General features: G+C 44.9%; 1 protein-coding gene across 1 annotated transcript in view; it reads right to left on the bottom strand.

Moving 5' to 3' along the window:
* Positions 1 to 1,868: 1,868 nt before the first annotated feature.
* LOC126399812 (glutamate receptor ionotropic, NMDA 2C-like) overlaps positions 1,869 to 14,875 on the bottom strand; it is an 89,597-nt gene continuing 76,590 nt past the window's right edge. The window contains exons 13-16 of the mRNA XM_050060088.1: positions 11,585 to 11,745; positions 8,347 to 8,534; positions 6,466 to 6,698; positions 1,869 to 3,404 (exon numbers count right to left, since the gene is read on the bottom strand). Coding sequence (XP_049916045.1) covers positions 1,869 to 3,404; positions 6,466 to 6,698; positions 8,347 to 8,534; positions 11,585 to 11,745 — 2,118 coding nt within the window. The remainder of the gene's footprint in view (positions 3,405 to 6,465; positions 6,699 to 8,346; positions 8,535 to 11,584; positions 11,746 to 14,875) is intronic.

The raw sequence follows: 14,875 nt of genomic DNA, 5'->3' as shown, positions 1-14,875 counted from the left end.
CCCCCTTAGCAACTATGTTAACACCACTAGCCGTACTGACACTGCTAACAGAGCTAACAGAAGCAAACAATGCTAAAGGGGTTTTGCAGCTCACAATTGACCCTTTGTTAACTTCCGCCCCTCATAAGCAGACCGGCCAGTCATAACGTATCATCAGGCCGGCTCAGACCAGGGTCCGACAACAACACAGCTGTGCTCCATTGCATCCATAGCTCCATGCAGTAGTTTCAGATTTTCTTCATTTTCAAGTTGGTTTTGGGGATTTGGAGCTAAATGTTGTGCCTGGGGCACGTCGTGTATTAATGATACTCGTTACCTGGAGAGGTTGGAAAAAGATATACGTTTCTTCCCTGTTCCAAAACCAAAATCAAACCCTGAAAAGTGTAGGGTTAGCTAGCTAGCTACTGAAGATATAGCCCACTGAATGTATACACATGCTGCTTTTGCTTTTTAATGATTATAACAGTGAAACAAAGACCGACCCTGCTGTACAGGAACCAGTGAAGGGAAGCAGGGAAACTTTGTGTCATTGCAGTGTGTGCCCGCAAGGGAAGCCAAACACCGTTCATCTGCACACACTGCAATGACACATAGCTGGTTGAAAATCAGCAAAGTTTCCCTTTAATTTCACTGTTTCCTGTCTCCATCACCAGTGCTGTGGTGGTTCATTTTTACACTGTGATCTGAAGGTTAGACTTTAGTAACAGTTTCAGTTTTTATCTTGTTGTTGCTGCTGAGTCAGTTTGACATCCTGGATATATCCTCCAAACACAGACTGTAGACCCCTCTGTCTGCTTCTCTCTGGAATCACGGATTCATTTTTCCAAAAATATGATAATATTTCTTCAGGGAGCGCAGTTAGTTACAGTGTGGGCTCTTTGCTCGCTCTGGCAACTTAAAGGATCATCACAAAGGGGCGGGGCTTAGCAAAGGGTTAACTTAGCTACTTACTTACTGGGATTACCCTGGGGGAGACTGGATGGTGGGCAAAATGTTTCCAGGGCAACACTGCTGGGTCAGAAAGGCGTTACTAGCGGTAAGCGCAGAATGAGCGGTACTGCTAGCTCCCACCCATTCCAGTTCCAATCCAAACTGCATCACAGTGGAGATCTGACGGTACTTTGAGCCAGTGTTCTCTCTCCAGGGTGGTGCGTAGTGCAGTAAACTGAAGAGAAGCAAAATTTACCCATTGACCGACATAAGTAACCGGTGAAAAATATTCTTCACAGTCTGGATTCAAAATGCTTTAATACTGAATTTTGGAATTAAACTCTTCATGACGTCGCCGCAGCTGTCTTCACAAGTCTTGCTACAGTGGCTGCTTGTTTTTTTGGTGGCTGTATTTAAAGAGACAATACCTTATCCCTCTGCTACTTCTCCTCAGCTGTAAACAGTTCATCAACTCGACTACACCCAAGACTGAATCCCAACCATCCACGATAAAATATACACAACACACACACACAGCATGAAAACTCTGGTTATAGTTTAACCATGCGCCAACACCGTGGACTGTTGTAAATCTTAGTGCACATTAAAGCACAGAAAACACACAAGCGTTGTCGTAGGAAAGTAGCAAGTGAGTAAAACCTGCCCACCCCAGCCTTCCGCACGTGTCTCGAGGATAACTTGGTAACAGTGCAGTCTTCTTATCTTACTGTAGTATACATCAAAAAAGTCCTAAACATCTGTACGTTTTGCAGACCCAAACTTCTATCTTTTACCACAGTCACATAGAAAATAAGCGATTACTTCAAGTCATGGTTTCTCCCTTGTACGTTAATCTAACCACTCCCTCCTCTCCACAGTGGTCATGTGAAAGAGTCTCTGTTACTCCACAGCGTCCATCTTAGGAGGTCCTTCTCCCATCACACCTCAGACTCCAGACTGGACACCCGTCGCCAGGGACGGAGTACGCAGGGGCTCCCCATAGGCTGGCCCCCTGCTCCCTGACCTCCCAGGGCCTCTGAACCAGTCTGGGATCCCTGATAGACCCCATAGGCCCCATACACACTGTCCTGGTACAGCAGAGCCCGCTGGCCTCCACATCTGCCGCCACCACAAGCCAGCAGCTGGCACACTGGGCTCGGGTGGCCGCTGGAGGCCTGGCTGTGGTGCTGCAGGTCCAGGGGGCCGTGGTAGAGGGGTAGTCCAGGGTATGAGTTCAGGTAGTGGGCGTACTGTCTGCTGAGCAAGCTGGTGGCTCTGCGTACCATCCCCCGCCCTAACCCAGCCCCGTGTCGCACTGCTTCTCCGTACGTGGGGAGGTGGGTGGAGTGGGAGTAGCGCAGCCTCTGGCCCTTACGCCCATTGGGCCTCCTCTGATCCTCCCGTATGTGGAGGTAGGCCTGGTTCCGCGGGAGGCACAGGTTGTTTCGAAGGTGGGCGGGGTTGTGGGGCTTTGCGGGTGTGGTCGGTGTAAGAATGCATGGGAACAAGTCCGGCAGGGTGGAAGGTGATTGGCTGGACAGGGATGACTGGGATTCGTCGAGCTGGCGCATCTGCTCGCTGCCCCATGTCGCTTTAAGGAAAGAGGGGCGGCGGTGCCTGCGTCTCCCTCTCAGCACCAGATCCTCTGGGGGCCAGGAGCTGTAGTTCTCCACCCGAGGACACATCCCCTCCCCTGTGTAGATGTTGTCAACGCTTGGGGCGGAGATGTGGTTGTCTTGGAGGTGGTTGGCTTTGAGCTCGCTCATATAGACGGGACTTGTGTCATTCTTTTCCTGCTCCCTCTGTGTTCTCCCTACGTCCCCATCCTCACACTGGAAGCTCTTGGACCTCCTTTTCCGTCGGGAGAAGCCCGCTTGGAGGTGCTGGTTTTGAGGCGAGGAGAGCGGGTGAGAGGCGTAGATGTCAGGTAGTTGGAGGTCAGTGTAGGGGATGAAGGGTGAGTGAGGATGGGTGTCTACGTAAAGTCTCCCAGTCGTCTGGTAGTGGTGTGGGTGCTGATGAGGGAGCGGTTCGCCCACGGCCAGGTGGGGGCTGCTGAGGCTGGACACAGGAAGTGGCCTGTCATACAGACATGAAGTGGAGCGTGTTGGGAGCGTGTAGCGCAGTGGCGTGGGCCTTGTCACACCCCTCTGCTGTTTCAGAGAAGTAACAGCAGTCAGAGGCGGGGTCAGCGAGCAGTGATTCTCTGTAATGTAAGCAAATCCTCCCGGTACGGCCTCCGTGGCGACTTGCGGGATACGAACAGGCAAACTGCCGCCATGACGACTCAAATGCTCTATGGTCTTGGTGGCGTTGTCCAGAGAGGTCTCAACATTGGCGGTGGAGACCAGGTCCTTGGCAGTGCGAAGCATCTTCAGCATGTTAGCTTGAGCGTAGTTGGAGGTCAGGTCGGGTTTGGCCAAACCAGAGGAACGCCCAGGATCCTCCACGCCGTTGAAACAACTGTAAATACCCTGAGAGATCAAACAGAGTGACGAGGAATTAAGAGGAGAAACATACATTGAGGAAAGGATAAGATGTGGTGAAAGTATGGAGCTAGAACAGTGACAGTAAGTTTTGGTATCAAAAATAAAATCTGGTGTTGAAAAAGGAAACATTGGCATTGAAAAAGTTCCACTCAAACAAAACACAGGCATTAAAAATTCTTTTACTTTTACTACATTTTTTTCCACTTTTTGTTTATCTGTCACTGCATACTCAGGAGAGAATGACCCTCATTTATGACAAACTTACAACAGAAAACTGGGTGCACGGTCATTTCCCTGCAAACCTCTGCATTTATCAATATGGACGTGAGTGGAGGCTACGATCAAATCTCACCTTAGGCCAACACAAGTTCTGCTGGGAGACCTTTGGTCGTGGCATTCATGTGCCATTTGACGCCCTCCACCCACCCGAACACCGCTGTGGCCTAAGTAACCCCCCTCACAGCAGAAAAATGAACCATGCCTAAAAGCTCAAGGCATTGACCTGGCCTCCAAATCTCCAAAACTCAATCTGATTGAGCATCTTGGAACGGGCTGGTACCCAACGTCACAACTGACAGGTCTCAAATGATCCGAAGCCAACACCCCGTTGCCAGACACCACAGGACACCTTCCAGAGGTCATGTGTCCATACCTTGACATGTGAGAGACAAGTCCACTCCAGGGAGGCCCTACCGTGGATCGGGGGTACCTCTGAGTTACCAGCATGTCCCATGGATGCTCGATCAGGTTGGTATCTGGGAAATTTGGAGGCCAGGTCGTGCCTTTAGCTTTTTGTCACGTTCCTCAGGCCATTCCTGAGCAGTTTCTGCAGTGTGGCATGGCACATTTTTCTGCTAAGGGGGCTACTGCCATCAGGGAGTATGGTTGTCGTGAGGGGCGAATTCTTAGCCCACAGCGGTGTTTGGGTGGGTGGAGGGCGTCAAGTGGCATCGACATGAATGCCATGACCAAAGGTCTCCCAGCAGAACATTGCATTGTAACAAAATGATCAATGCTACTCACTTCAGCCACCACTGGTTTTAATGTTTTGGCTGATCGGTGGAGATCACAGCAGTCATTTCTTTCTGTAATGCCTTTCTCTGACTTCCTTTGATGCCACTTTACAGGTTGCCAAATAGAACCAGTTGGTTATACTGGACCTGGGACGATAGCGTTTCCATTTCCAGCTCAGAGAAGTTTCTCTTCCTAGCTGTATTACAGCTTTCCACATTGTAAACTCTCAGGGTGAGAACTCTAAACCAAGAATATTTTTTGGGCATGGTATTCAGTTACCACATTCACCATGATCATTTCTACACTGTGATCAACGAGATAAGAATGTTTCATGAATAGCGTGCGAATCTGATTGTTAAATGATTTCTGTGCTGGTTTGTACGTTCGATTGATAAATAGGGGCCACTGCCTCTTGGTAACTACAGTTCTTCGAGAGTGACATGAAGAAAAAAATCTGAAGATTATCATTGAGAAAATACTTTAGAATGCTTACTTAACTTAATTAGAATAAAATAAATTTTAATTCTTTTTTTTTTTTTTTTAAAGATATTTTTTTGGGCATTTTTTGCCTTTAATGGACAGAACAGTTAAGTGTGAAAGGGGGGAGAGAGAGAGGGGATGACATGCAGCAAAGGGCCACAGGCTGGAGTCGAACCCGGGCCGCTGCGGCAACAGCCTTGTACATGGGGCGCCTGCTCTACCACTAAGCCACCGACGCCCCGTAAATTTTAATTTGTTACTGCCTGCATTTTATTTTCCAGTGGAACATTTGTCAGTGCCAGTGTTTCCTTTTTCAAAGCCAAATTTTATCATTAATCCCAAAATTCACTGCCACTGTTCGAGCTTCATATAAAAGAGACATCAGAAAAGAAAGGTAGAGCATAAATCACTGAATCATTTGTAATTAAATCAATAGTTAGCCACAAACTGTTTAACCTTGAATCAACCTACCGCTCCTAGGGGGATAATTTCACAGACGAAATTTCAACCAATTTGTGCATCTCAAAGTGATGTTCCACCTCCTAACTAATAAAAACCCCACTGGCAGTTAAATAAAAAAAATTATTTCATTAATATCTCATTTTATCACAGAGGCAAGACTTAGTCACAAATTCATTATGCATTCTCCCGGGACTCAAAGAAAAACAGTTTAAGCTGAGAGGATTGCCCCAGTAAACGTACAAGGACACACACACACACACACACGCCTAAAGTCCCGTCTCTAACTGCATGGACAAACACGGAGCCAAATCCCATGACTGCTCTCTGCTTACAGTTGGCTGGGAGATCCTGAAAGAGCCAAATTTAATTTGGCCCTTGGGGCCGCCCCGTACGGATTAATGATCAGATAGTCATTTAGCCGTTAATCTGATAAAACCCCAATCCAGGCACAATGGTGTAATTACACGGCGGAGGGGCGCAGAGGCTGGAGTCCGTAGACATTTCCCCGGCTGCAACTTCAGCCAGAGCTTTTTGCCTCAGTAACCACACTCCCAAACAACAGCGTCGACACACTGGGTACTGATTCAGGCTAATTGCGAGTGAACATTAAGCAATCAAAGTTAAATGCTGAGTAAACAGCAGAATTAGTGCTGCTTTTCTGTCCTTTTATCTCTCCCCTCCCCTCTCATTCTTAATAACAATGTGGTGACATTTGTGCTAATATTTTTTTCTAATGATGCCGTTTAATTACACGCAAACACCATTTGGGCTCATTTATTATCACATAAAAGCCGCTTCATGTATAACAGCACATTGCACTGAAAAAGCAAACAGAGTCAAAATAATCAACCAGCCAATGTTTCAATCACTCAGCCGAGCTGTTACTCAACTCATCCAATTACAGCCAGCCAATCAGCCTCTTAAGTAAATAATCAATGTAAAAATCAGTGAAGCAGTTTCTCAGCCGCACTTCCATAAACCAAGCAGTCAGCAATCAAACCAGCTCAGGATCCATAAACATGAGCTACCCGGCTTTAAAAATAACAACAACAACAACTAATCAATCAAATGACTAATTTGCAAATCTCACCCTACTGATGGCCAGCAGGAAGTCAAGTTTGTGAGACTTGCGGAGGGAGTGTCGTAGTTTCCAGTAAAGCAGGTGTTCCCAGGCAAAGACCAGCAAGCTGAGGCCCATGGCCACCAGCAGCATGTAGAAGACGCCCGCCATGTTGTCGATGTCCAGCTTGCTGCTCATCACTTCATTCTTCTCGTTCTGGCAGATGCCCGACAGCCACACCGTCTCCAAGCGCTGGGTGTCACCTGGTGGGATGGAGGTTTGTGGGAGGAGAGGAGGAGGAAAGAGAGAGTGTGAGATGACTTGACAGAGAGGAAGAGGAAGAGATATGACAATGAGCACTCACTGAGACGATGAATGACCGTGGTTTGAACGCTAAATCAAGACGTCCAGATAGGGTTCCAAAATAGCTGTGGCGACATCCTTATGTTACCTTGCCATCATCTAGATGTACTTTCTGAGCATCCTAGCAATGTTGAAATACAACTTTGGAATACTGACACAGGACTCAAACCCCCTAACCCTGTGCCAAACAATGTGTCATGTGACTGCAGTTGGTTCAGATCGAGGTCAGAACACGTTCTCACCACAAACGAACCGCACCAGAGTTCATTTGTAACCAAACCGAGACCACCTCTTCAAAAAGGTCTCGGTCCGGTTGTTTTGGTGCGCACCAGAGTGTGATTGCTGTGTTCACACCTGCCCAAACGAACCACACTGAGGGGGCAAACGAACTTGAGTTCGATTGAACCGAACCAAACAGGGCAGGTGTGAAAGCACCCTAAGAGAGTGTCTGAATGGGACCATTATTAGACATGGAAACAACGTCACCATCAGGCCTTCTGCCTCATAACCATGTTGCAGTTTTTGGCATCAGACCGGAACCACTTTTGGCCACGGACATGACGTCACCATGGAAAATATAAAAGAAGGAACGGTCATGACTTTGGTGTCAGTTCCATTGGAGTCAATGGGGCTTACACAGGAAATCACATTATAATCCATCATATCTTTATTTTTTCAACTTTGACTGAAAAATCTTTCCACCAGATCACAAAACACACATTAAGTGATGTAAATCTCCTTGACCCAACTGACCCATTCAAATGATTCCAGAGTTTCCAAATACACCCAATATGCTGACACTTGGGGAAATGTGTAAAAATGATGATGACAGCATACACAACACTCCCATGTAATCGAATAGCACAGCATCAGGCTGTCATATCATATCACCCTCCACATACTTTCTGGCCGCACACAACAATTTTGTCTCCCTGTCTCCTTTAGTGGTGTAAAAGCATCTCAACATGCCAACAAAGCACCTTCTGAATGAGATGTATTTACAGTAGCACATCTCCATGAGCTATTACTACCACATAAACTACTCCTCCAGGCCTCTGAACAGGTGGCCACCTCTTGAGCTGCGGCCTCCCCAGAAGCCTCCAGGGAGCACGGCCCGTTTTATCTCTCAGTTAGCTTATGTTGACCATAAACACACCACTTCTTATATCATCATGGAAAGCTCAGAGAGAGTGCAAGTGTGTGTATGTGTGGGGTGCTCTTAAGCTCTCAGAGGAGGGAGGATATTAATTCCACACCGGCGGCCGTCATGGTGAGTGTGTTTGTGTGTGTGTGTAATGGAGATAATCATATCCCTAACACTCCCTGCGGTTCTGCAGGATATTAACTCTTCCCTGTAAGCCCACTTCCCTGCTGATACAGCACACACTGAACTGGACTGACGCCAATTCCATCGTTCACATACGGCGTGCCAGTCAGACAGAAATAAACTCAAACAGATAAAATGCACAAAGGCGTACAGTAAGAGTGTGTGTGTGTGTGTGTGTGCAGGCACAGGTTGTGTATTGAATCATGTAAGGTTCGTATCACCGTCTCCTAAGAACTGCAGCAGCGCCAGGTCAATAGGCCGTTTCCAGCGGGAGTCCTTCTGCAGAGCGATGCCGTATCCCGTGGTGGCAAACACTTTCCCGCTGCCGATGGTCACCAGCTTGCAGCCCTCATCCTTCCCCGCCATGTAGTTCAAAACAGCAGCGTCGTAGATGAAGGCGTCCAGCTTTCTGCACGCAAACAGATCTTTGTCTGAGAATGTTTGGCTCCTATGAAGTTTAATAACCTCTTACATATGATAGAAACGTAGTTATGTCTCTATGTCTGAAAGGATAAACAGAAATAATGTACGCTTAATATTGATGCTGCCCACTTTTAAAAGCATACCATAGTTCACCCTGTTCTCATTACCAGGTCAACTACCAACACTTTATCACCACTGTTGGAAATTAACGTTTTGGTCAACCTGCTACTGTGGCTGACTGATTTCAAAATTAACCAGCTACTCAACTGATCACCATGTTTTTTTGGACGGTGAGTGAAGCAAATCGAGAAGCCACAGCCAGCATTTGGCTGGTAGCTGGTGCTAATTTCCAACCCTGTTTGTCCAGCCCCTCAAGCGTGTGACATCGACGCCAAAGGCACCCTTTAGCATCTTTATGAGATGCATCAGGCTTTCAGCTAACTCCAGTGTAAACCCATCCACAGCAATAACTGACGCTGAGAGTAACTGATGTAGTATAAAGAGTGGGAAAGTTTTAGCAGGCGCGACGGGAGGTGGATGGGTCAAACAAAACCTAATGTCAGTCACATGATGCATTTATGTCACCTTACGTGACACTATAGATTTGTTGACTTATCCTAACCACGACTGTTTCACAACACCGAGAGCTGAGACAAAATATCCGTGTTTCAGAACCTGCGAATGTGAACGGGCTGCAGCATAGTTTTTTAGCATCTTACAGACACTTGAAACTTGCTTGAGATTGGTGATCCATCACAGTGAACATTCAATCAGCTTCTTTGTTAAAGTTGCATGTGATGGTGGCAGTTGTGAGCAGAGACTCTTTATTCTAACCAGGGAAAGTTTTGGAAAAAGTCCCTGCAACATTATTTCAATTCAAAGATAATGTAACTTAGACAAACGACAACTCTGTGATGCCAGTTCACCATTTCGGTTTAGAATGCTAGCATGCTAACATTTGCTAATTAGCACTAAACACAAAGTACAGCTGAGTCTGATGGGAATGTCCTTAGTCAAATTTAAATTTTAAATTTTGACCTGCTCTGGGGACCATGAATGTCTGCACCACACTTTTTGCCCATCCAACTTGTAGATGTTGAGATAGATCAAAGGATATGTGAAAAGTTGAAACTTTGACCTGCTGTTGGCATTAAGGTTAAGTCAGAGGATCACCCAGAGGTTGTGTAGAATGAATATTTTCCGTCATTGACATCATTTTTAAACAATGACGGAACAAGGCCTTCCGTCATTTTGACAAATCAAAACACTGAGGATGATCTACTGTAACTTTAAGTATTTCACACCCCTGTCCAGTTGGTGGTGTGTACATATTAATTAGCTATAGTCTAGTCTTGTCTTTGATCTCACATGCGTGAATTCGTTGTCTGGTTGGCTTTGGCTATTGTATTGGTAGGCTATATCGCTACATACCATTGCAAAACATCACGGCAGCTGAGTGTCCTAAGTTTCTTTGAGCCCAATAATTGTATTGGCGCTGATAAATAGAGTGGAAAAAGGGAGACTGATGCAGTGGAGCATGAAGGACAAGCAAGTATTACTGAATAGAGAACACATGGTCGGTGTCTCTATTCATCTTTTCCCTTCATGCCTTTGTACATGTATAATCTATATTATTTAAAAAAATGAAAATGAATGACTGAAAATCAAATGCTGTTAAATAAGTATTATTATCATTATTATTATTAAAAAATCTAATTAAAATTACTGGTAATTATGATATTTATGAATTTTTACAACCCTGTCTGTCAAAATGACGGATAATGAGATAGACTAACACAACCTCTGGTATCACAAACAGTCGATAGGATTCATCTTCTGGTGATTGTGAATATCTTGACCAAATTTTACAACAAACCATCTCATAGATACTGAGCATAGCGTTAGTTCAGGCAGGACATGATGTCAAGCTCAATTCACATCCCAGCTACATCAGCTGATCTCAAACAGCCCAATCAACTGATGGAGCAGCTGACTGATGGAAGGGAGTCGGTTGATAGATTAAATGATTCTTTCTATGCAACCAATTGGTGATTCTCATTCAGGGCGCCCTATTTAAACTGCTCTGGCCTGCCTACTGTTGCTGCTTCCTCTGCAAGCCACTTTGCAACCTGCCTCCACCCCAGCTCCTCCTTTTCATGCTGTCTGACTTGTCAGTGTCTTTTCTGTTTGTCATTGATGCTGCTCTGTTCTGTTCCCAGTGGGTCTTTGCTGCTGCTCTCCCTGCCTTAGGCTTTCCATGTAGGCACATGGAAGGGCAGGGAGGTTTGCTCTCTGCCTCAGGCTCTCCTCGTTTGCACATGGAAGGGCGGAGAGGTTTGCTCTCTCTGCCTTTCTGCATAGGCCTGAGGAAAGGCAAAGAGGCCCCAGAGCCATACCGCCAAATATAACACTGCAAATAAAGTAATAAAGTTGTCTTTGACTAAAGTGTTCCTGACTGAAGTAGATATATTTCAATGGACACATGAAAAGTTAAAACTTTGACCTGCTGGTGGTGTTAGATTAAAAGTCAGGTGATCACCAAAGTCCTTAGGATTCATCCTCTGGTGACTCTTGAGTGTCTTCACCAGATTTTATGACATACATCTAATAGTTGAGATGTTTCAGTCTGAACCAAGCGGCTGACACTGCTGCAAGCATTGCTAAAATTAAAGGTGACAAACTGCTCACACTGATGGATATCAACAATAAAAAGTACACATAATTTGTATTTAATGGGCTTCAAATGTGCAAAATCATTGTTCTGAGTGTTTTGAGTTTGTTCTTGGTGAAGTTTGGATGTTTGACAGCACTTCTTTAAACAACGTAAGCTGCACCTTTCATCTAAAAATACACGCATCACATCGGCCTTAAACACAAATAGTTGCTACGACACAAAGAGCATCAAATCTCTGCTGTATCACACAAATTATGATCATCATTACTGTGGCGTCTCATGTCTTCACTGGCAGCAGCATCAGTTAAATATAACCTCTTATCTCATTGTGTAACGTCGTTAAGGTGTCAGAGAAACTTTACCCGGTTTTGAGGCTTTCTAGAGCTTCTTCCACCCCCTTCTGGTTGTACTTCATCATGTGTGTGTGCATGTCGGGGTAGTTGCTGCGGATGTTCCTCTCCGTGCTCCCGTTTGGGACCGTCCCGAAGCGGAAAGGAGGGTAATGCTCCTGTGGTTTCTGGAACTGTGGGGAGACAGAGGATGAGAGGGAAGGGAAGAGGAGGAGAAGATATGAGAGATGAGGAGAGGGAGGCGAGGGAATAGAGGGAAGTAAGAGAAGGAGAGGTTCGGTGTGGAGGAGGAGGGAGGGGGAGAGAAGGGAGTAAGGATAAAATGGAAGGAGAGGAAAGAGACTGAAGGGAGCGAGAGCAGAATAGGGGAAGGTGGGAGAGAGGAGGAGACGACAAAGAGAAAGAGGGATGAGGGAGATGGGAGGTGGTGAGGAGTGAAGAGTGAGAGAAGAGGAAGGAGAGAAGAGGGGAGTAAATGAAAGACAAAAAAGAAAAGAGGGAGGAATGAGATTTTCAAAAGAAGCAAGGAAAACAATGGAACAAAGTAAGGATATGAGGAGGAAGGAAGGAGGAAAAGAAGACAAAAGGAGGCAGGAATGAAAGGAGTAAGGAGAAGGAAGGCAGGAAGAAAGGGGAGAAGGTAGGAGGGGGGAAGTAAATGAGAGAGAAGGAACAAAAGAAAGAGGAGAGGAGATATCAAAAGGAAATGAAGGGAAAGGAGAGCGAAAAGGAAAAATGGGACAGGAAAGCAAAAATGGAGGGATGAAAGGAGAAAAGAGGAGAAAAGAGAGGAGGAAATAAAAGAAAGGAGGAGACAATAAAAGGAAAGAAACAATGAGAAAAGATGAGAGGAGATAAAAAGAGAGGGAATAAAAGGAAACAGGAGAGAGGAGAGGAGAAAGCAGAAGAAGAAAAGAAAAAAGGGAGAAAAGAGGGGATGAGAAAGGAGGAGGGTAGGAAAAGAGGAGAAACAATGAATGAAAAGGAAGGGGGGAAAGACAGAGAAAAGAAATGGGATAATAGAGGAAAAAAAGAGGAGGAAAAGGGATTAAATTAAAAAGGAGGGGAAGAAAGGAGGAAACAATAGGAGTAAGGAGGAGAATGGGGAGGAAAAGGGGAAAGAGAAAAGAGAAGAAGAAATGAAATGAGAAGAGTAAAGAGGACAGGAAAGTAGGAGAAATGATGAAAGGAGAAAAGAGGAGAGGACAAAAGAGATGAAAAATGGGGAAGAAAGGAAAGTGGAGGACAGAAGAAAAGAGAAAAGAAAAGGAGGGGCAAAAAAAGAAATAGATGAGAAAAGAGGGGAGGAAAGGAAATAAAAATAGTAAAGACGACAACAAAGGAAAGGAAATACGTAAAGATGAGATGAGAAAAGAGAGGAGGGAAGGAAATTGGAGGACAGGAAAATAGGGGGAATGATGAAAGTAAAAAAGAGAGGACAAAGAAAGAGATGAGAAAAAAGGAAAAGAACAGAAAGGAAAGGAAAGAGGAAAGAAGAAAAGAGAAAAGGAAAGGAGAGGGAAGAGGAGAAATAAAAGAAGAAATAGGGAGGTGACAAAAGAGGGAAGGAAAGGAAAGACGAGAGGAGAAAGGAGGAGATGAAGGGGAAAGAGGGGAAGAAAAGAGGTAAAAAGAGGGGAAACAAGAGGAGAAGAGAAGAAAAGAAAATAAATGAAAGAGAAAAAGGAGACAAAAGGAGGTGAGAAAAGAGGGGAGGAAAGTACATAAGGGAAGAGGAAAGGAAAGTAGGAGAAATTAATGCAACGGTTGGAGGAGAGGGGAGAGGATGAGATGAGAAAAGAGGAAGAAAGGGGAAAGGTAACCATAGGAGAAAAGAGAAGAAAGGAAATAAAAAAGGAGAAAAGAGGAGAGGAAAGGAAATGAGGAGGGGGAGAGGAAGTAAAAGAAAAGGAAAAGTGAAAAAGACAGAGGAGCCAAAAGGGGGTCCAGAATGAAGAGATGAGGAGGAGAGGAGTAGAGAGGACGAGGGACTACTCAGTTAAATGAAATCCATTTCAGAGTCAGAGTGATTTAATCAGCAGTCAGACTCCATGCTGTTTGAACGGGGCAAGATACCATTCAGCTCACCTCAATTAGATTCAATCTGATATCAGTCAGCACAGTTTGAATCAGCCCGCTGCCTACACATGATCCTAATCCAGCTCAATCTGGACCCGATCGATGTTTACATCTCACCAGCTGACGCATTAATGCAGGCTGAGGCAGAAACCACTGTAAACAGGAATCACCTATTCATCTTACGTTACACCATTGACCTTTTGAGCCGAGCGCAAATGAATGGGCCAATCAGAATGTGACAGAATGAGTGGGTGAGTGTATGTGTGTTAATATGATCGCTCCTCAGCTGCCACTGCAGTGGGTTCAGCTGCATTTTTTTTTTAGAATCAGCTGTTCGAACAAAAGCCCAGAGGGGAGATAAGACATTAAAGAATAGGGTCTCATTTTTTAAAATCTCTCTCAACACAATGCTCACATGTACGTTCAAAGTATTATTAGTTGTAACTGTTTAGCCTCTGAGAAAAAAAAAAACTTAATTCACTGGGCCGACTGCCGGCGACTTTTAAGGTGGAACGTTAACTTGTAATGCTACTCAATGCAGGAGGTGACGATGTGAATCCATCAGCACACCTTAAATTTCACTGTGACAACTTTGACCATCACTTTAGTTTTTATATGACATACACTTTTAGTATTGAGTGGCTCTTCAAGTGTTTATATATATTAATTTCGACCCAGACAGCATAAATCCCAATCTTCACTCTGAGAAAAGAAAGTGTGGCAGAGCATTGTTCCTGTGGGCTCCAGCAACACTAAACCCCTGAGCTTGCCTGAGAAGGACTAAATGCACAAACCTGCTATTTTTAAATATCCCATGGAGAGAGACTCTCACTGCAGCCTGTTTTATTTTGTTCTGAAAATGTCGGCGTGCAGCCTCGTTCTGTGGACGATAAACGAAGTGCAGACTTCCATCTGTGTCACCGGTAATGAGGAAATACAGTGAGTGACAACAACCCCGCCCACATTTAATCCTATGGGCCCTAGGCGTTTTTGGGGTATTTTTACTGCATTTACTTTTAAGCTCATATCACAGTCTTTATAAAGGCTACATACACATGCTATATCTTGGTTTTTTTTTCAGGACAATCTGGGCTAACCAGATTTGCCATCATTACATATCCTTCTATGTGCCTGTATTTTATATTATTTTTTATATCAATGAAAAAAACAAATCTGTGTTACTAAATTCTTACATTTTTACATGTATCTCACCATAGCAAGTTG

This window comes from Epinephelus moara, chromosome 13 (assembly GCF_006386435.1).
Source record: "Epinephelus moara isolate mb chromosome 13, YSFRI_EMoa_1.0, whole genome shotgun sequence".
Taxonomy (NCBI): Eukaryota; Metazoa; Chordata; class Actinopteri; order Perciformes; family Serranidae; genus Epinephelus; species Epinephelus moara.
Note: the sequence above shows the minus strand (reverse complement) of the source record. Positions and strands in the feature narration are given on the sequence as shown.